Source organism: Phyllostomus hastatus, unplaced genomic scaffold (genome assembly GCF_019186645.2).
Source record: "Phyllostomus hastatus isolate PE091 unplaced genomic scaffold, TTU_PhHast_1.1 phas_contig_80, whole genome shotgun sequence".
Taxonomy (NCBI): domain Eukaryota; kingdom Metazoa; phylum Chordata; class Mammalia; order Chiroptera; family Phyllostomidae; genus Phyllostomus; species Phyllostomus hastatus.
Window position 1 is genome coordinate 30,143,798 of NW_025333960.1, and position 22,479 is coordinate 30,166,276.

General features: G+C 48.8%; 1 protein-coding gene across 1 annotated transcript in view; it reads left to right on the forward strand.

Moving 5' to 3' along the window:
- Window positions 1-318: 318 nt before the first annotated feature.
- The window catches only part of MOCOS (molybdenum cofactor sulfurase), a 54,402-nt gene continuing 32,241 nt past the window's right edge, over window positions 319-22,479 (forward strand). The window contains exons 1-8 of the mRNA XM_045850332.1: window positions 319-641; window positions 4,916-5,005; window positions 7,761-7,827; window positions 8,991-9,632; window positions 12,865-12,941; window positions 15,123-15,322; window positions 19,789-19,905; window positions 21,211-21,672. Of these exons, the coding sequence (XP_045706288.1) occupies window positions 500-641; window positions 4,916-5,005; window positions 7,761-7,827; window positions 8,991-9,632; window positions 12,865-12,941; window positions 15,123-15,322; window positions 19,789-19,905; window positions 21,211-21,672 (1,797 nt within the window). The 5' untranslated portion in view covers window positions 319-499. The remainder of the gene's footprint in view (window positions 642-4,915; window positions 5,006-7,760; window positions 7,828-8,990; window positions 9,633-12,864; window positions 12,942-15,122; window positions 15,323-19,788; window positions 19,906-21,210; window positions 21,673-22,479) is intronic.

Sequence of the window (22,479 nt, forward strand, 5' to 3'; positions counted from 1 at the left end):
AGGACTTAGCATTCCAAGTGTTCTGGGGCATCTACGTGGGCTCTGGGGAGAAGCTGTTCCAAGCGACAACGACGACACAAACAGACATTCTCGCCCCCGACCCCAGGCGGAAAAGGGGCAGGGAAAAAGTGAAAGGTGGCTGGTTCGATTCGGAGTCGGTCACATGCTTGAGTAGCAACTCAAGGTCCCCAGTAGGGGGTGTGTGAGAGGCAAGGGTTGATGTATCTCTCGCACATTGGCGTTTTTCCCCTCTCTCCCTCCCCTCTCAAAATCTTAAAAAAAAAAAGGAGAAGAAGTGAAACTCCGTGTAATATCGCGCGCACAAGTGCGCAGCCCAGGCCAACCCAGCAGGTTTCTAGATGCGCCGCCCCTGGACCGTGGACTGGTGTCATTGCTGGGCGGGGGAGGCGCGGCCCGGGCGTGGCGAGGCAGAGTGTGTGTGGGCCGGCTTTCACTCCGGCCAGGGTGGCCCGGACAGCGCGGCAGGCAGGCCTAGGTCATGGCTGGCGGGGAGGAGCAGCCGGGGGCCGAACTGCTGCCTTTCGCTCCGTTCCCACACTCTAGCACGCAGCCACTCACCTACAGCTATGGCCCGCACAGCCTGAGCGAACTGCGGGCGCGAGAATTCGGCCGCCTGGCAGGTGAGAGCGACTGGGGGGGCGGGGGGCGGGGGTGCACCAGCGCCGGGCTGACGGGGCAGCGTGGGGGGCATGCGGTTCCTAAGGAGCTTTCAGCACCAGATGGGAATGACATTACCTCATTTGGGGCTTATTTTGAATGGGAAGACCTGGAGGGACGTGTTTACGCGTCCGATTCGTAGATATGGCTCCCTGGGGTCCCCCACCTGCAGCCCCGAGACTTTTTGCTGTCTTGCTCCTTAGAGTTTCCAGTGGGATAGGACCAACCTAGACTTTTTTCACCTGTCCCCGTCCTCCGCGAACAGGGCTTAAAATTCTGCCTTCCAGAGTGCCGGCTCTAAAGGTCCAACTGGGACTGTGGTTGTAAAATGCAAGAATGTCCAGTGGCCCAGGCTGTTTTGTTGCTCGTCTGGACACAGCAGTGGTGTGTAGGCGACCAGTGCGGCGGGCGTGACCCGGCTAAGGCCGCCAGGCAGGGCCCAGCACCCCGCCCCCTTGCCCGGCTGCGCCCCGCCCCCAAGACTGCGTTCCAGGCTGCTGAGAGGGCTGACCAGCAGCTTTTATTTTTGAAACTTCATTTTTTTTTTCTCACTTTAAAACAATGCCTCTGAACTCGAGCTTGCTGGGCACTTGAAGAATTAGCAAATTGTAAAATTTGAGCGTTGAGTACAAGGCGAGCCTGTCCATTGGACAGGAGGATGGAGATTGATCACGTTGTGCCTCTAAGTCCCGAAAAGTGGAACAGTTCGGTTAACTTTGAAATCAAGCTGGATCTGGCCTTGTGGCGGTTCCCAGCCCATTAATGCAAGGCGGGAACCCCGTCGCGCCCTGCACAGAGTAGGACTGACCCTTTAGCCAGAAAACTTGTGAGAGGGGCTTCCATGAGCCTTAAGAACAGCGTGCCAAGAGAGGGGACAGTCCTATTTAAGTGGCAGGTCACGGTGTAGGCACCTGGGTTTGAAGTGCATTTATTGTCTTGATGAACAATTACCGTACTTCTCCGTGTATAATGAGCTCCCTGGTATAATGCACACACACATTTTGGGCCCAAACTTTCAGGAAAAATACCTTTCATTTTAATTTTTAAATTTTATTATTTATTTATATTTAGAAACAAAACTGATGATCATATTCCAGGATATTAGTTTGCATATAGATATCATTATTACTTTCTAGAGTTATACTTTTAACACATAAGCATAAATAGAAGAATGAAAAACATGTATATAGATATGGAATTAGTACTACCCATGTAGAGTGCATGCTTTTTTTGCCCAAAATTTTGAGGGAAAAATAAGTGTACGCATTATACACGGGGAAAATATGGTAATTGGTGACTGCTCCCTGCTGGTGGCAGAACAGCAGCCATGATTTACATTTCATTAATCAGGTAGCTGATTCCAGCTCTTTGGGCCATTTCCCTATGTTTCAGTTAGTGACTCTTTTTGAATGGCTTTGAGGGCTGTGGCCTCCTCTTTGGGTGTCCCCTGACTGTGGTTAATTGGGGAGGCTCAGGAGGTTGGGACCTTCTGGCTGGCATGCTCTACCCCATTCTTCACACTGGCACATGCACCCGCAGGGACAGCCCTTGTCCCTCAGCCTCCGGGTTCTCTCTCTGAACGTTTTTACTGTAGAGACTTCCTACCCACAGAAATAGATACGACAAACACCCACAGGTGCAGAAGGAGGGAGGGAGGTTTCCCATTCTTTTGAAGCAAGTCCCAGAAGCTGTAATCATCCAGTCCATAATTATTTTAACACCTTAGTCCCCTAATCTCCTCCAGCTCTGATCCCTCACACCATCATTGGCTGAACCCCGAACACCCCCCTGGGAAAGTACAGCTGTGTTCTCTGGGCACCTCCTTGTTTCACTCTTATCCTTTAACGAGCAGCACCTTTTCCCTGCAATGTATAATGTAGATGTGATCGCCAGGATTTCGGGCTGGGCTTCAGGTTCTAACATCTTCCACTACAGATTCTCCTCCTCTTACCGTGGTGTTACCTCTGGATAAACACATCATAAACTGAAAATATCCTAAGCCGAAAAGACATTTAATGCCCCTACCACACACCATAGCTTAGCCTGGCTTACCTTAACTGTGTTCAGAACACTTGCATAACCTACAGTTGGGCAAAATCACCTAACACTGTGAACACACTGGAGCATCAGTTGTTTACCCTCGTGAAGGCATGGCTGTCTGGGAGCTGTGGCTTGCTGCCACTGCTGAGTATCACAAGAGAAGATCCTACTGCATATTGTTAGACCATTAAAAATCAAAATTCAAGGAACAGTTTCTGCTGAATATGTATGGCTTTCATACCATTGTAAACTCAAAAAATTGTAAGTCAAGCCATCAACAGTTGAGGATTGTCTGTCCCTGTGGTAGTGTTGCATGCATCCTTACTTATCTATTTCATGTATGTCCCCAGCATTTTCTCTACATTATGGTTGAAGTAGGCATTTGTGGACTAGCCTCACCCTTCCTACCACCAGGAGTCTTGGAACATATCCACCTTTTTTCCCCTCATAGGGCAGGGAAAAACAAAACAACATAACTTTTAATTCCTCTTCCTTCTCCCTCCCCTCATAGATTTTCTGCAGGTCTGTGAATTTGTCTGAGTACATGGTGGCTCTGGATAATTAAATAGTCAGGACCTTGGATGAGGCAGTGGTTTCTTATGACACCAAAAGTACAAGCAACAATAACAACAAAAATAGACACATTGTACTGCATCAATATTAAAACTTCAGTGCTTCAATGGATACACTAAAAAAAACGAAATGACACCCCAGTGATTGGGAGAAAAGTTGTGCACAAACAGTCATAGCAGCATTATTTATAATAGAGAAAAAAGTGGGAACAACCCAAGTGTTCATCAGCCAATGAATGGTTGAACAAAAATACTGTGTTCATACAATGGCATCCTATTCAGTCATAAAAAGGAATGAAGTTCTGATGCAGGCTCGAATATGGATGCACCTGGAAAATATTATGCTAAGGGAAAGAGAGCAGACACAAAAGACAATATTTTGTATGATTTCATTCAAATATGCAAATAGGCAAATATGGAGACACAGAGTAGATTAGTGGTTGCTGGGGCTGGAACTGGGAGTAATTGGTAGTGCGTATAGGGTCTCTTTTTGGGATGAAAGAAAATTCCTAAAATTAGTTTTGATGGTTGCACAAGTTTATGAATATACTAAAACCATTAAACTGGATACTTTAAAAGGGTGAATTGTATGCTATGGGAATAATATCTCAATGAAGCTGTCATAAACAAAACCCATCCTGCTGAGAAAAAAAATATTTGTTAAGTGAAGGAAAGAATGAATAAATCTATTTACCTTGTATGCTCTTGAAAATGCACCTCCGAGTTTGTTCCATGTCAGTACTTTGATAGTGCCAGACGGGTGTACAATAATTCTTCATTCTAAATGCATGGTGATGTGATGATCATTCAATTCATTCCTGATTTTTTTGCTATGGCTGACAATGCTGCATTGAATATCCTCATAAAAAGGCCATTTCACAAAAGCACAGTTGTTTATAGGATCGATTCCTAGAAGAAGAATTGCTGGGTCAAAGAGAGTTTGCATTTTAAAGTGGTACCAATATTGCCCAATTGCTGTCCATGAGTAAGTTGTACCGATTTGCCCTCCTCCCAGTCATATACCATTGGGCCTGTTTCCCCACACCCTCACCCAGGCAGTGACTTATCACCCTTTTGATCTTGGCCACCTGGTGGGTAAACCTCGCTATCTTACTCTCATCTAAATTTGACTTTCTCGGTTTATGAAAGAGGCCGAAAGGTTCATTGAAGTTATGCACTAGTATTTTCTGAAGCTCTGAAAGCCTCCAGGAGGTGCAGAATCCACCTGGGAAAGCAAAATCGGGGCTTGCCCACCAGGGGAGCTGCATCCAGACGCCGGAAGTGGGTGTGAGTCACAGGCGAATTAGCTTCTCCGTCATCCATCACAGACATCTGTCGGGCTCCTCTTCCACGTGAGATGCTCTTCCAGGTTCATAAGAAAGCTGGTTCAGCAGGAAGGCTCTCTCAGGGCTCTAAAGGTCATTAAATAGGTAGTTCTTCCGTTGCTCACGTCTACGTTTGGATTAAGCAGCATATACCGAGAGACTGGGAGGTATGATTGGTGTGGTGTTATGTCTAAACGCATCAAATGGGCACTGCCCAAGCTCACAAAAATTAGCGCTAGGTAAAATGAATGGAAAAACCTTTGAAAATGAACCACAGCTTTATTTTGTGCTTTCTTTCAGGAACAGTCTACCTTGACCACGCAGGAGCCACATTGTTCGCCCAGAGCCAGCTTACTAGCTTCACTCAGGATCTCACGGAAAATGTTTATGGTAAAGAAAAACACACCATCACTGATTTTTGCATTGAACTTCAGCCAGCTACATTCAGCTAATATATCTCTGCTTAATACATGCTGGGTTAATAGAATGGGGCTGAGCCCGACACCCAAAGCTGAATAAGCACGATGAAGAGGGGACCAGGCAAACACATGTCATTCCCCATAACACGCATGCCGCCGATGTGGGAGAACTGGCTCAGGGACCCACGGGTGACTTCTGGAAGAAGGGGTCAGCGTCAAGAAGGGCACAGAGGCACAAGGTGCTGTATCTGGTGGTGTGACAACTCTGTATGACTGGCACTCCGCAGAGAGTGGGACAACAGAAGGAACAGTCATATGTTCATTCACTCCGTAAATATTTGTTCAGCCCCTCTGGTGTTGGGGCATGGCACAAATGGCAACAAAGTCCCTGCCTTCGTGGACTCTGGACTCTGGTTGAGTCAAGGCAAGACCTTAATGAAGTGATCTCCAAATAAATGTAGATTACCAACTCTGTGAAGGCCTCTCGTGCCATGGGGGTCTGGATCTACACAGTGACAGTGGGGTGGCAGGGTGAGTGTCAGGGAAGTTTCCCTAGGAGGGGGGTCCATGCCAGCACTCACTGGGAAAAGAATCGGGAGAGGGGCATTCCAGGCAGAGGGAACCGCAGGAGCCAAGCCCCTGCTGTAGTTTCAGGAACCAGCCCAGGAACTCGGAGGGAGGGGAAGGGAGCAGTGGAAGTGTGAATGGAGAGGTTGGGTGGTACCTGATAGGTGCCCTGTAGAGTCTGATCTTTATTCTAGAAACAATAGCCAGTCACTGAGGGCGTTAATCAGCAGCGTAATGGAATCAGGAGGTAACTTTGGAAAGGAGTTTGAAATACCAGTAGTAGCAGCTGCAACAGCGGCAATGTTAATAGCAGTGAATAATAACTGTACTGAGCACTCCTGGCTCTTCAGGTCCTGTTCCAATGCTTCATCCCTGTTATCTCTCCAGTCTCCTGACAAGCTAGGTTCTGTTATCACCCCTGTTGTACAAGTGAAGGAACGGGCCCCCAAGAGAGCAGGTATTACCCTCAGCTAGGGGGAGAAGGGGGGTAAGTCTCTAGGCAGTTTGGCTCCAGAGTGCAAACCCTTAGCCTGCACCAGATGCCCCAGGCCACAACACTGTGTCCTGCCACACTAAGGCTCTGGTAGCCAGCAGATACTCACATCTGGGGAATGGTCTCCGGCGAAGATGCCCATGAGGCACTTTATCTTGACTTTAATCCATGGTCCTCAAAGAGACCTGCAGTTCTCTTTGCTTGACCTGTGTGAGAGTCACAATGGTCGGAAAGGGGCTGACCGGAGAGACGGTGCAGGTGGTCCTAATGACACGGGGCCACAAACCAAGGTGATGAAAGGCGATCTGGGCAAGTCGCAGGTTACTGGCTGACATGGAAAAGGAATATTGGTAGCAAATGGCCAAACACCCAGTGTACTTTGAGGAAACCAAAACAAAAAACCCAAAACAGAAAATCACAAGGTTTGCCTTAATGTGAACATGTGGTCTTGCTCCTGGGAATGCTGATGACCAGGCCCGGCAGGACAGGCCTCAGGAAGGTCTGTGTTCCCATCTGGGGGCTCTGTTTTGAGGGAGGTATTCTGGGACAGACATAGGGGCCGTACCAGGTCGGGGGAGAAAATCTAGAAACCGACACGGGAAAGGTGAAATTGGGAGAGTCTTTTGCTTTGGGAAGGGGTGGCCCCAGGCAGAGGTAATGGCCCCTCCAAACATTTGGAGGAGGAGACGTATGTGTTTTTGCAGACACAGTGCCAGTAGCAGGGGCGTGAGTAGGTGCAGGTGACAGATGGGGACTGAGGTTGTGGGGTGTTCATGGTCCTGTCCCATGGTTAGGGGAAAGGGCCGCCTCCGGAGTGTGTCGACTTGGCTCCCCGGAGTTAATGAACAGAAGGTGCTGGGCGTCTGCGGGGAAATCTGCAGAAAAGCGTCTTGCGTTGGCCTGGCTGCCTCTGAGCTGACTCCCTTGTCCAAAATGCCCTTCCTAGATCCTGTCTTGTTTTCCTAGTGAGGAGAGGGGTTTGTTTTGTTTGTTTGTTTGCTTAACAGCTTTCTTGAGTTATATTTTATATTCATAAAATTCACCTATTTCAAGAATACAATTTAATGATTTTTAGTAACTTTACCAAGTGGTGCAAGCATCACTATAAATCATTTAGAATATTTTCATTCCCGCAGTAAGGTCGCTGATGCCCATTCACAGTTGATCTCTGTTGCTCCCCCCACCCCCCACCCCCTTCAGCCCCCCACCCTCCATCCCTTCACCCTCAGCCCAGGCCACCACTAACCTACTATTTTCTGCATCTCTACACATTCGCCTTTGCTGGAGATTGTAAATAGAATCATACAACATGTGATCTCTGTGTCTGGCATCTTTCACTTAGTGTGCTTTGGAGGTTCATGCACGACACAGCCAGCAGTTTGTTCCTTTTTACTGACAGATCGTTTTCCATTGTATGGACATGTTACATTCTATCTCTCTGTTCTCCAGTGGACAGACACTTATGTTCCTGACAAATAGAGCTGCTGCGAACATTCAGGTGCATGTCTCTGTGTGTGAACCTGTTTATATCTCTTGAATACATAGGAACGAAGTCTCTGGGGCGTATGATAGTTTTATGCTTACCTTTTTCAGAAACTGAGGGACAGGGTTTTGGAGGAACACAAGTAGTGAGTGACTTGATGGCTTTGTCTTTGTAACCTGCCAGGTAATCCTCACAGCCAGAACATCAGCAGTAAGCTCACCCACGACACCGTGGAGCAGGTGCGCTACAGGTGAGTGGCAGGGACGCCAGCCTGAGTGGGCACTCCCAGGTGTATGGACTTCCTTCCTACTGTTTGCCTGCATCCCACAGAGGTTCTGAATTGGTTTCAGAAACATAACTTTCAGCTAAATGGCCACACACACAATGATATAAAGATCAGGGTCAGAGGACAGGAAGGTGAGAGTGAGTAGGTGCCAAGAGGGAAAGACTAGAGGCACAGGTAGGCAGCTCTGAAGCGTGCAACACTGTATGTGTAGCACCAGGCTGGTGCCATGGCTCCTAGGGAACGGGGTGATGAGGAGTGACCCAGGTTGTAAGTCTTGTTTTTAGAGAGAAGAAAAACAGTTTCTCTGGTTTTTCTTTTCATGTTTCTTTAGGCATCTTGTTTTATTCATCCCCTCTTTTTAAAAATAATAGTCACACATTGAACAGCTCTTTAGCCTGGCTGGTGTGGCTCAGTGGATTCAGCGCTGGCCTGCAAACCAAAGGACTGACGGTTCAATTCCCAGTCAGGGCACACGCCTGAGTTGTGGGCCAGGTTCCCAGTAGGGTACATGTGAGAGGCAACCACACATTGATGTTTCTCTCCCTCTCTTCCCCTCTGTCTAAAAATAAAAAAAATAAAATGTTTTTTAAAAAGTTCTTTATATTTTTCCATATGTAATAATTAGTTTTTGGTAAATAATTTTCAGGTGGTACCTAATGCTACTTGAATTGATACAATATTTAATTGTTTCCAATCTGAAACGGATACTGGGTTGCCAATATTAAAAGTAGCATGAAACAAGTTAATGACTTAAAACTTGTTATGACAGAGCTACAAAGTAGGCTGGTGTGTGTGTGTGTGTGTGTGGGGGGGCTGTTTTCAACTAAGGTGAAGGTAGTTGTAGAATTCTGTCTTCTCCTGGGGCGGGGGGTGAGGGTGGTAGGGAGTTGGGAGGCAAGATGATTTTGCCAGTTTGAATGCATTTGTCACCTCTTCCCACAACCACCTTTGTACCTGCCCTAACTTCACAGAGATGGCAGAGCCTATCTGGGTGTGTGTTTGTTCATGTGTTTGTTTTTTGGCTATTGAGGTAGACAGATGTCACATTTAGTAGAAATGCAACTAATTCCAAACATTGGATACTGGAGCGAGACCAAGCCATTGTCTCCACGCTGTGCTTCTTCCAGGATCTTGGCGCACTTCCACACCTCCCCGGACAACTACAGTGTGGTCTTCACAGCGGGGAGCACGGCCGCCCTGAAACTGGTGGCAGAGGCCTTCCCCTGGGTGTCCCCGGGCCCGGAGAGCCGCGGGAGTTTGTTCTGTTACCTCACCGACAACCACACCTCCGTGGTGGGCATGAGGACGGTTGCCAGAGCCAAGAACGTCACCTGCGTGCCCATCAGGCCAGAGGATATGTGCTTGGCGGAGATGCGGGGTGCCGCCACCGGCGATCCCGACTGCCAGCTCGTGCATCTCTTCTGTTATCCGGCTCAGAGTAACTTTTCCGGGACCAGATACCCTCTGTCCTGGATAGGAGAGGTCAAGTCCGGACAGATGTGCCCTGTGGGCGTGCCTGGGAAGTGGTATGTGCTGCTGGACGCAGCCTCCTACGTGAGCACCTCCCCTTTGGACCTGTCGGTTCACCAGGCTGATTTCGTCCCCCTCTCCTTCTATAAGATCTTTGGCTTCCCCACCGGCCTGGGCGCTCTGCTGGTGCATAACCGGGTGGCTCCCCTGCTGAGGAAAACCTACTTTGGAGGAGGCACTGCGGCGGCGTACCTTGCAGGAGAAGACTTCTATATCCCGAGGCAGTCGGTGGCAGAAAGGTAACCTCACCGTGGGTGTGGCTTGGGCAGAGTTCAGCAAATCTGGCGTCTGGCCTGGGCCCCCTGCAGGGTTGTGCAGGGGATCAGGCTGGGCCACTGGGGTCAGGGGAGGTGTCCTTTACTGGCAGCTGGGCTCAGAGGTGGGAGGGGGAGGTCCGTGGCTGGCTCTGCTTCTGTCCGCTGCTTCCCAGCTGTGGGAGGACAAGGGCCTGCAGGAAAAGGCTGCAAGCAGAAGAGGTGAAAGCATCTGAAGATCCTTTAGCTGGTTTACAGCTGTTAGAATCAGCGCATCTTGGCCCTAGTTAATAAGAGGAATCAGTTAAACTAGAGGCCACCAGGGCTGTGGGGTGCTGCTGACAGCAGCCTCTGTGAGCCCTGCTGTGAGTTACAGAGGACACTGGATGGCCAGCGGCTACTTGTCATCAAATGGCACAGGCCTCTGATGGCGTATGTGTCTTCCTCAGGCTGGGGAGCACGTGATGTGGGCTATGTTTGGGAATTTCCCAGAAAGATATGGCTGGTACCTACGAGGTTGAGTATGGGAGAAAGTGAAAATGGAAGCTGAATCAGGGTTCTGCTGCTTCCAACAGGAGGGGATTCCATGGGGTTGGGACAGGCGGGGTCGCCTGCTGGTGTCTGAGAAGGCTAGGTGGGAAAGGGGGCCAGGTCCCCCACAGACCCAGGTGCAGGCTCAAGGGTCCTGCAGAGAGGGGTGTGGCTTTGACAGGGGAGTTATTGGCTAAGTGTGGAGGCCCCAGAGCTGGTTTGCTGCTGGAGAGTGAATCCTGGCCTCAGCGCACACCAGCTGTGGGAACAGGGGCATGTGGCTTGACCTCTGCCCCTCTTGTTTTTCCCATAAAGTGGGCCTCTAAAAGGGTATGATTTTTTTTAGAACTAATATAGGTGAAGCACCAAGATGGAGTTGGCATCCACACATGATGAGGCTATTTAATGTCTGTTTTTATTCAGACCTCCATAGGTGGGGGATTCTGAAACAGGAACACTAATATAAACTGCTTTGAATTCAAGTGTGATAATAGAGCATGTAATATGACTGAGAATAGAAAGATAGGCACAATATATAAATTAAAGGCAGAACAGAATGACAACCCCAATTTTTTTTTGTAATCCTCACCCGAGGACATTTTTTTTTCATTGTGTTTAGAGAGAGAGAAAGGGAGAGAGGGAAACATCAATGCGAGAGAGAAACATCGATTGGTTCCTCCCATACCTGCCTGGACCAGGGATCGTTAGACCGCCAGGGGTCGCACGCGCCCAGGCCCAGACCAGGGATCAAACCCACAACCTTTTGGCTTTGGGATGACACTCCAACCAAGTGAGCCACACTGGCCAGGGCGACAGCCCAACTTTACTGAGCCGATAGGCTGGGTGAAGGCAGAGAGAAGTGGGGTAGTTCTTTCAGGCAGAGTGTTGACTGGCTGGGCTGGACCGGACCACGTTCCTTCGATTTGGGTGGGCTGCCTCACGTACAGCAGGTGCCCGCCAAGGTTCCCAGGAACCTGAAGGTCTTTGTTTACAGTTAGAAGCCTAACTCTTTTCTTGTGAACTTAGGACTAGAACTCAAGGAATTTAACACGCAACCTAAACATTTTTTGAGCACGTTACCTGGAACATGTGTTAATCTCTTCTATTTGATAACCTGTGATGGAGACAAACGACCTTCCTTTCCCCCTAAGAACCTATTAATTATTGACTAGAAAATAATTATCGACCAATTAATAACAAGTTATTATTAGCTAATATGTTTAATGTATTAAAGATCATATACTAATTCATTAGTGATCAATTAGTTTATTCATTATAGATTCATTAATTATGAATTAATTATTCATTATTAATTCTGTATGTCTATTAATTACCATTAGTTTTATAAGGAAATTAATATTGCAGTAACAATATTTTGAGCAAATCTTATCCCTAGACTGTTAGAATACAAAGCACAATATTCCCATTACAAGCTTCACCTTGTACCAGGCAGCTGTTTGCCGCCATCCTTCGTCCTTGCTGAAACTGCCTCATGTCTCCGCTTCCCCTTTGCTTCTGCAGCAGCCAGAGGTGTCTTGTCAAAGTCTAGGTCCCATCTTGTCACTCCTCCCTGCTTAGAGCCCTGGAGCCTCTATGATCCCATGCACGGTGCAAGTTCTCTGACTGTCCCACCACTCTCTACCTCGTCCGCTCCTCCCGGCCCCATGGACCTCCGTGCTGTTCTGTGACTGAGTCGGGCTCTGCTTGCTCAGGGTGTTTGCCGCACCCTCTCCCTGGAATGCTGTTCATTCTGAACCTGGGAACTTCGCTGCTTCAGAGTGGGCGGTTTCCCCCACTCCCTTACTTCCCTTCAGTTTCTGCTCAAATGATCTCCCTCGGAGAGGACCTCCCCTGACTATCTCGTCTGAGGCAACCTCCAGCCCTCTGGATTACCCATCGTTGTTGCACTCATCACTACCTGGCTTGTTGCTTATTTGGCTTCTCTCTGCATGTGTGTTCCTCATTTCTGTGCCCTCAAGAGAATGGAAGCTCTGTGAGGGCAGGGGCTTCACCTGTGGTGTTCACTGCTACATCCGTAGCACCTAGAACAGTGTCCAGCACAAAAAAGACTTGGTGAATATTTTTACTGAATGAATAATTATAAAATGCCAACATATGAACACCTTGATAGTCAAGAGGAGGTACATCTGCTGTATTGAGAGCCTCAAAATTTATTTTTTATTTTTAATTTAATTTTATTTTATTTACCAAAGCCTGTGGTTCTGTAGACTTTGGAATCACAGACTCTGGTAAAGACCCCCAGAGCTGCATGGTTGATCACCCTGAACTAATGCCCTGTCAGTCGTGCTCTCTCGGGGTCAAGTGCAGCATTTCAAGAGCCCAGAGCACCTGAGGTTTTGTCAAGTCCAAAGTCTTCCTGGGGCAGCAAAGCCTCTCTCTGCTTGTTAATGTCTGAAGATGGTGGCTGTCTTTTAGGGTCTTTTGTCGCTGCCTCCAGGCATCCTGGGAAAGCTGCAGAGAGGACCCGGGACAGAGGCAGCCCCACGGGGCTCGTTGTGCAAAGCCCATTGTCCTGAGGGGGAGAGAGCAATGCTTTCCAAGGCAGCAGAGGGAAGGTTCTCATAGATTATGGCTAAGCCTAGAATGGAAACCTCATTGCATACCACAAAATGCACGTGGAGATATGGACCACGGCTTGACCCTGTTCCCCGCACCCTGGTTACAGGTTTGAAGACGGCACCATCTCGTTCCTTGACGTGATAGCGCTGAAACATGGATTTGATGCCCTAGAGCGCCTCACAGGTAGGGAGACACTTTTCCCTGTGGACTTTGCTCCTGTAGCCCATGTCCTCCAGGGAGCCCCAGTGGGGGTGTGATTCAGAGGAAGGAGGGTCTGTGCCAGGGACTGGCACACGCAGCTGGACAATCAGTGCAGTTCAGGCTGATTCCAAAGAACTTCACCATGACTACTGAGACAAAAGAAGGAGACCGGGGTTTTTGTTTTTTTTGTCTGTTAAGAGAAGGTTTTAACAGGTAAGAAACATCCCAAATCAGGGAAGTAATAGCTTCCCAGAAGCAGAGGAGACAGCCTGGGTTCCTGGCCTGGGCTTGGTTACAGATTCTGAGGCCTTTTTCAGCTCTTACCTTGTGGGATCCTTGCTGCAGCCACACTGGGGAGCTAGATGCTGAGCCTACTTTATCCACGAAGGAGCTTATGCTCAGAGAGGTTCATGCCCAGGGCCAGGGAGCTCGTAATTGTGAGGGCTGGGATGTAAGCCCAGGACATGCTAACACCTAACCCCGAGACGCCAGCCACTGTGTCTGACGCTGGCCTTGGCAACGATGCACATTTTCCTTCCTGTCAAGCGCTTAGGTGTCTGGGCAGATGGGGGCACTCACTGTAGGCTGACACACAGACAGATGCCACTTCCATTTATGGGGCTTGACACAGGTACATGACTAGAAGAACCTCTGTCTTATGAGCCAGACACCCACCATCCTGCTGTGCTCCTGGGTGCTCCTTCTAGGTAGAGGCTGAACTTCTAGAACTGGGTGGCTCTGTTCCTACCATCCTTACAGGGTGGTGCTGTGGTGAACCAGGGGTGTGGTTCAGTGGTTAGGCAGTCCTTTCTCTTTCTCTTTAGTTACAGTAATGGGACCCTGCATGTCCACAGCCTTAGCCCAACATGGGGGGCAGACGGGATTCCTGGGGAGACAGGGTTGCCCTGCAGGAAAGTGAGTGGGCATCATCCAGAGCAAAGAGGAGATAATCAAGGCAGACATTGAGAAATGAGCGCTTTCCAAGGGAAGATATTAACATGGGACCCAAAACGCAAGTGGCAGGGTCTGATAAGATCAGGGCACACTTGAAAGCAGATCGACAATGTCGGTTTTCTGATAAGGCAGACCCTGGTTTTTCCAACTTAATTGTTCTTTTGTTAACTGGTGAGATAGATACATATATGATCACCGGTTTAGCCACTTTGAAGTGCACAGTTTGGTGGCACTGAGCGCACTCCCGTCGCTATGCGGCTGCCCCCCCCTCCATCGCCAGGGCTTCCTCGTCTCCTCGCTGAAACTCTGCCCATTGAACAACGGCCCCCCACTCCCCTCCTTCTGCCCCGGGACCTCTGTTCTCCTTCCTGTCTCCTTGCATGCGTCTGCCCCAGGCTCCCTGCGTAAGGGGAATAATACAGTCTTGGTCCTTTTCCCCCCTCTTATTTCACTTAGCACAAAGTTTTAAATGATTAATCATGTAGCATATATCCTTAGTTGCTCCATGTTATACTAAAATGATTTAAACATTAACAAAAATAAACAGCAAAAGAATGATACATTTAAAACAAAATTGTACATTTTTACTATCTGTTGCTAAACGGTCTAAATTATCTGAATACCTAAGTAACATTATATATTTAAAAAAAGAGAATGACATGAATTCCTGTGGAACAATTTAGCAATGGTAAACTCTTATTTAGTACCAGAGACCTAAACATTATCATAGGGGCAGTATCAAATATATATTTTTAAAGATTTTATTTACTTATTTTTGGAGAAAGGTGGAGAGGGAGAAAGAAAGGGAGAGAAACACCAGATTTTCACATGCCCCAACAGGGGGCCTGGCCCGCAACCCAGGAATGTGCTCTGACTGGGAATTGAACCTGTGACCTTTCAGTTCTCAGGCCCGGCACTCAATCCACTGAGCCCCACCAACTAGGGTGGGGCAGTCCCAAATATTTACAAGTACTTAAAATCATTACTATCAGGTCCAAGTTTGCCAGTTATAATGATTTTGTTTACTTAAAAATGAGTCAGTAAATTTTATATAAAATCAATGCTCCTATACAAAGTTATATATAAAGTTAATAATTCTATGTAAAGTTAATGATTCTATGCAAAGTTAATGCTTGGAACTCAGATCTCTTTTCTTACGACGAGTAGCAACGATGTCCTTAGTAACCACATTTCACAATTGGTTTTGAGGTGGGATGGAGAATATAAAGCAGCACACCTTTACCCTGGCCCAATACACCTACACGGCCCTGTCGTCTCTCCGGTACCCCAACGGAGCCCCCGTGGTGCGGATCTACAGTGACTCTGAGTTCAGCAGCCCAGAGGCCCAAGGTCCCATCATCAATTTTAATGTGCTCGACGACAAGGGGATCATCATTGGCTACTCCCAGGTGGGTTTCCTTTGCATCGTGCTCACCTGTTCACAACTGAATTGCTCTTGTCTGGAACTCTGCAGCCTTTCCAACCCTGAAGTGTGTGGTCAGGGCCTCTGGACCTTTGCGGTAGCTGTGGCAAAGGCCACGTGTAGTGGCAGAGGCCACTGGCCCTTCCTAAGAGGCTCTTGACTGTCATCTATACACAGTTCGAACAAGCACAACTTCTCAGTTCTCCAGTTCTTTATTCAGGCAGAAACAGTCAGTTTCAAGTGGGGAGAGGCCGAGTCTCTGATAGTGGTGGAGAGGGACAACTGAGGTCTGCCAGCAAGGGAAAAACACCCTGAAGCTGTGTAGACAGAAAAGCCGTGTAGACTGAACACCATGTCTGAGGTCATTTTGTGTACAGACAGCTTGGTAGGCCCGGTGACACATGAGGCTGTATCACAGCGTCACCCAAAATTGTGGGCCTATTTCCACCATTTGCATGTTGCTTGGAAAGCAGAACTTTTTTTAAAAATGGCAAGGAGAAGTGATGTTCTTAGTACTACAAAAGCTCTATTTCTGCCACAGTTCATGCATATTATGAGTTCAAAGGATTTGGTAGGTTGGTTATAAGATAGTTTCTGTAAATATATTTTTTTGTATTTATTTCCTCAGGAAAATAGTGCTGATAGGGGTTTGTGGGTTGGTAACTGCTTGCATTCTTGCCACAGGTGAGTAAGCTGGTCGCTGTCCAGTCCTTTAAAAAGTCCACAGTGACACCGAGCACTCAGACATGGCGGTAGGTAGTCGTCTGATGGAGTGGCACAGACTGGGTGCGGGATCCCCACGGTCCCTCCCAGAGCCTGCGTTCCTCCAGCTGCTCTGAGAGGAGCAGATCTGATCGTCAAATAAGTTTGGAAGATGGTTAACACCTTTGTTAAACTCTGAATTTCTCAAACAGAATCCATTTCTCAAGGAATCATTTCCCTCTCTTCTGAACAGTCCTAAGCTTTCTCAGGAATAGTCTTGAGAAATATTCTTCTGGGGGCAATGTCCGTTTTCACTGACACTGGTGCTGGGCGGGTTGACTGCAGACCCCTGGAGCCTCTTAGTCGTGCGCCCGCAGAAGCAGCCCCAGCACACCCAGAAGCACGCATTTGCGTTTTTGGTGGGGGATGTGTGTGTGTGGAAAATGCATCGAGACAAAAGGTTTGCCTTCTTAAATACATTATTTTAGGTCAGTGGTAAAATAAGTTTTATTCTTTTTTGTTTTTCTTTTAAATATTTTTATTTATTTCTTTTTAACCAGAAAGGAAGGGAGGGAGAAAGAGAGGGAGAGAAACACAGTGTATGATTGCCTCTCAAGAGCCCCCTACTGGGGACCTAGCTCACAACCCAGGCATGTGCTCTGACTGGGAACTGAACCAGCGACCTTTTGGTTTGCAGGCCGGCACTCAATCCACCAAGCCACACTAGCCAGAGCAACATAAATTTTATTCTTAAACCTAAAATAAATTTGTGCTTCCTGAGGGATAGAGGAAGATAGACTATGCAGTGTGCTGTGGCAGGCAGAGCGGGGAAAGAATTTCTCCTTTGCTCAGAGAAGCTGCAAATAAGCGGAACCACCAGGGAGAAAGAGCTGCCTCTCTAGGTGCCTCACTCACTTCCCCAGGAAAGTTATTTCCACAGGACACATGTCTCCCTTTGTGCATTTGTAGAGGAAGCTGGTCACATGTGTGGATCCCAGGGCCAAGGCTTGGCCAGACGTGCTAGTTCGGGCAAGTCCAGCTGTGTTCTCCTGGGCTAAGGGAGCTTCACAGAGTGGGGACCAGATGGTGTCCTGGCTGGGTCTGGCTGTCTCTTTCAGGCGATATGTAAAAGAATTTAGCCTTCTATGAGAAGCCTTTGGGTTCTTGCTTTTGATACTCAGGCCTCCTAATTTCTTTGTCTCTTTCTTTGTCCTAAATCACTCTACCCAGTGGTTAAGAGTATGCATTCTGATTCTGGCTGCCTCTGTGAGCTTGAGCAAGTTAATTTAAACTTCCAAGTCTATATGAAGTAAGAATAACAATGCATCTTGCTGATTGTGTTGTTATGAGGACTAAATGAAATACAACATTACAACCCCTTAGCGCAGGGCCTGGGACGAAGCAAGTGCTCAATAAACACGGAGCACAAACGCTCCTGGGCGAGAGAAGTCTCTGGTGCTGCCCTGTGGTCGGGCTGGGTCCTCACCTTCCCTGGACACAGGGTTCTTCGAGCCACAGCAACCAACTTCTTCACCTGGCTGGGCACAGGCCAGGCCTGTGTGGGATTCAGCAGGATTCGGAGTGAGGGGAAGCTCAGTCACGATGGAAAATTAGGATGAAGGAAAGGGTGACCAAAACAGCACCTTCTACCCACATTCTCTTCTAGGTGGGGCCCTGTCTCTTCCCCTTGAATCTTGGTGGGTTTGTGACTTCCTTGTGACCAATAAAATACCACAGGTGACACTGCGTGGCTTTGGAGGCTAGTTGGCATTGTTGCCTGGGTCACTCACTTTTGGAGCCCTGAGTTACCATGTAGGATGTTCTACCCCAAGGCTGTCATGGTGTCGGAGGCCAAGCCACGATGAGAGGCCAAGTGCAGGCACTATGGTGGCAGGACTGTTTTGGGCCGGCCTGGCAGGGTAGGCCAGACGCACACATGAGTAAGCCAGTCTCCGGATGATTCCAACCCCAGACGCCACACCACGCCCAGCCTCTGAGTCCTCCCAGCCAAAACTGAGAATTCCTGGGTCAGAGTCAAGTCGTCTCCTCAGTGCCCTTTCTGAATCACTGACTCACCATAACGGGGCGGGGGGTGGGGGGAGCACAAAAAAATGGTTGTTGTTTTATTCCACCAAATGTGGGTGGCTTGTTTCACAGCACTGATAACTAGGAGTGGGTGGGGAGAAGGGTGTCTTAGGAGTCTTCTAATTCAGCTTGGAGCTTGGCAGGAGTTAGGGCGGGGGAGTGAGAGACTTCCCCGGGTGCTGCCCTCTGAACGGAGACCTCCTGACTTTGGACAAGGAGTTGGCCAGACCCAGTGGAGCTGCCAGGTCTCATCTCAGAGAGCCCGGGACTCCTGAGATTTCATTATCAGATCTCCTTATCACTGAGTGGTTTGCCAAGGATACAGGAGCAGAGCTGTTCTGCAGGGGCCTCTCAGTTCAGCCCAGAGAATAGCTTCTCATTCTGACAGTCCAGGGCAGACAGCCGTGGTCTTGACTGGGGAGACACCATTCCCATGCACGGCCCAGCCAGGGCCCAGGCTGACCTTGTGGGGACCTGGACCTGTGGTCTGCAGAGGGTGTTGTATCTTCTGGGCTGTTTCTGGCCACCTAGATGTGACTTTGCAGGGAGAAAAGTTTCAAAGCCCTACCCAGCTGGGTGCCTTTGTTTCTCTGAATGCAGTGAGGTGACTCCCCTGAGTTTAACCTGAGCCACCGGGGCTGAGGACCCTCATGGCCTCCAGGCCCTCGGGGGAATGGAGCTCTGGACCCACAGCCAGACGAGCTGGGACACATATCCCCCAGGTTAACCCTGCCTTTGCACCTTGAGTGAACAGGAATCACCTCCCAGAGCTTCCAGGGGGCCAGAAAGAGCCTTAGAACTTCTGGACTGAACAGCAGTTCTGAGATTCAGCCCCAGAGTTAGTGACATTATGACAAGCAAATTGGTAATGCGCAGTGTCCACACGTAGTGCTTGTAGTCCAGGCTGTGAGCCCACGCGGGGCTGCTCTGAGTGGTTGTGTCAGGGCCGTTCAAGGGACTGGTTCGTGGGACAGGTTCACGGGATTGGGGGAGATGGAAGAAAGTGCGTGGAGCCTCGGGGATGCCTGACAGGCCTTTATTCACAGGCGGGCAAGCCACGCATGCCGCAAGCCACATGTCCCCGTGTGTCATTGTGTGTCAGCCTGTATGTCACACTGCATGTCCCTGTGTGGCATTCAGTGGGAACTACATGCACACAAAGCTGGCACGGTGTCAGGATACATTGTATAACACAGCAAGATTCTGGGCATGCGAGCCCGCTCCGGACTATGAGAACATTGCTTATCTTAGTTCCCCAGACACCTGGGTGAGGAAGCCGGACTGACTCCATTTACCCTACAGAGGTGGCTCAGCGGGGGCCTGCTCTGTGATCCACCTGCTGTAGAACACGCCACGTGGCTGCCCTGCCCCCCACCCCAGCCACACTCTGGTTTTGCACTTATTAATCTCACTTGCAGGGTGTGGGCCCTAACTTGCACTACATCTACAGCCCAACGGGATACACTTTAATTATCAACGACATCCTATAAAACATGTTTAGTAAACTTGTGACGGAGTATGGTACTTTGGAGCCAAATTGCAGGCTCATACTTTCATTTTATTGTTAGGTAAGAAAGGTCCAAATATTGATCTGATACTCTCTCCCAGGTAATCAGTAAAATTTGATGTTTCTAACAGCGGTTTCATGTCATGTTAAACCCGCAGGTGGAGAAAATGGCCAGTCTTTACAACATCCAGGTGCGAACGGGCTGCTTCTGTAACACTGGGGCCTGCCAGAGGCACCTGGGGATAAGTGACGAGATGGTCAAGAAGCATCTCCAGGTTGGTATCAGGCCCTGTGGCCCAAACGCTTGTCAGCAACACCCAGTGGGGTGCCTGCAACAACACTGGAGGCTGGCCACTTGTCTGGGGTGGGGGCTGGTTCCTTTTTCTTAGCCCACCCTGTGGATATGCAAAGGGAAAGGGGTTAACAAAAATAGAGAAAATTCAAGAGAGTATCTCCATGAAAGTCAATTTTTACGTTGAAGGCAGAAATTTAAAGGCTGAAGAGAGGCTTTAACATGGGGCAAACACGCATGGGAATGTGCTCATACATGCAGAACACCCTTAACTAGTTCAGTCCTATAAGGGTAAAGTCTCCATGCTGGAGTTAACTCCTCTCCAGGCTGGGGGAGGAGAGGAGCCCGCCTGGGGGGTGTTCTGCCTCTCTCTGAGTCCCTTCCTTCCCTGCCTCTCCTGGGCTGAGGTGTTTCCCTTTAATGTACAGCCTGTTTTGAAACATATCATAAAAGCAATTTGAGTGGCAAAGAGCCTTTATTTATTTTGAAATGGTTTCTAACGTGCATTTCTTTTGGCTGCCACTAAATGTTGTATAGACTAGAACTCAACCAACCATGTACTGGGCTTTATTTAAAAAGAGAGAGAGAGCAGAGATCAGAACACAAACAACTGATGAAGTTCCCGTTTTTGTGACCCTGTGGAACGCTGTGGCCCCATCTCTTCACACGACTGACCTGGATTTAGTGCTGGGGGAGGAAGGCGTCCCGGGCGGTGACCAACACCGGGTAGCTGAGCTTGGACCCTCCTGCCTTTTGTTCCCCACCGCCCAGCAGGGACACTCAAATTTCCTTTGGCTTTCGCAGTGGCCTCAGGATGGCGGTTCGCAGGGACAGCATTTCTGTCTTGCCCTGTGTTCAAAGGGCAGCTCTCAGGGATACAGGTCTCACTTTGGTTCTGATGAGGCTAAAGGGAGTGGTCAGCGGGCGCATCTCCCACCTCAGTCCTGCGCAGACCATGAGGTTGATCCCTCAGTGCCTCTGAAGCTTTGGTCTGTCTTTCAATTCCTCTCTCTGTGTGCAGCTCTGGGCAAATGCTCTCCATGAAGTATTTCTGTTAAGCTTTTAGTGACCCCTTGGGATGGTGTTGACCCCATTTTACACTTGAGCAAAGCACGGTCTAGAAATTGAGCCCCTGCTCTTGTGAAACTGTCTCAGGCTCCTAGCATGTTAGAGCTGCAATTCTGCTTTCTGGGGCAATTCGGTTTTATAAAATGAACAAAATTTGTTTTACAAAACTGTTTCCAATTTACCTGTGAGGAGCGACTGACCCATTTGCCTTTTCTTCCAGGCGGGTCATGTGTGCGGGGACGATGTGGACCTCGTAGACGGGCAGCCTACAGGGTCAGTGAGGGTTTCATTTGGATACATGTCTACTCTTGAGGATGCCCAGGCCTTTCTCAAGTTCATCATCGCAGCCCGACTGCGCCCACTAAGTAGCCAGCCCGTCCCTCAGCCTGCCCCTGGGGAGGCCGGAGCCCCCCTAGCAGAGAGTGAGCCTCTGAGCACCGTGCCAGCCACTGTGGGCAGATGCCTTCCCCCACCTCAGGAAGACACGCCCACAGACTCCAGGCTGCAGGATGACTTGCCCACTGCTGTGGAGGCTGTGGGTTTGCATACACCTCTGCCGGAGACCACCAGGACCTGGGAGACCCCTTCAGAGAGAGCTGCAGGAGTCCTGGATGGAGACCTTGGGCCACATGTCGTCACCAACCTTTACCTCTACCCAATCAAATCCTGTGCGGCATTTGAGGTAGGGCTTTTTTCTTCTCTCATGAGGACATGTTGTTGACTTTAGAGGGAGGGGAAACGAGGGAGAGAGAAAGGGGGAGAGAAACATCATTGTGAGAGAGAAACATCAATTGGTTGCCTCTCATATGCACCCCAACCAAGGATCAAACCCTCAACAACACAGGCACATACCCTGACTGGCAATTGAACCCCCACATTTTGGGTCATGGGACCAAAACCAACTGAGCCACATGGTCAGGGTGAGATAAGAGGTTTAACAGCAGAACAGAAAGTGCTTTTTTTTTTTTTTTTTTTGGCAAATTGAAGAAAAAAGTAAAGTACAGAAAGTAAAAGAAAAAAATGCCGGAAATCCCACTCAAGTTCAGAGTATTTTGACAACTCTAGAGCCATTCATATGCTGCCTTTTCGGATTTGGGCTGACTTAGGAACAGGGCTCTGCTTGTGGGGACCCTTGAGAGAACCCTGTCCCTGCGTGGCAAACATCTGGTTACTGTTCGTAATCATGGATATCACTTTCGCTGAATGCATGGGCTGGCTGTCTACTGAAGCATTTTATATGCTTTGTTTTATTTGATTCTTGAAACAATAATATGAGGTACATGGTGATATCATCCCCATTTTATAAATACGGAGCCTGAGGGCTACTGAGATTAAGCACTTTATGTAGATCACCTGCTAACAAATGACAGAGTAGGGATTTGAATCCAGGTCTGCTGACTCCTTGGGTCCATGCTCTTATGTGATTTGTTCTGCTCAGCCCTCCATGTGGAAATGAACTATGTTATGTTTTAAAGCATTTAAAAAGCTT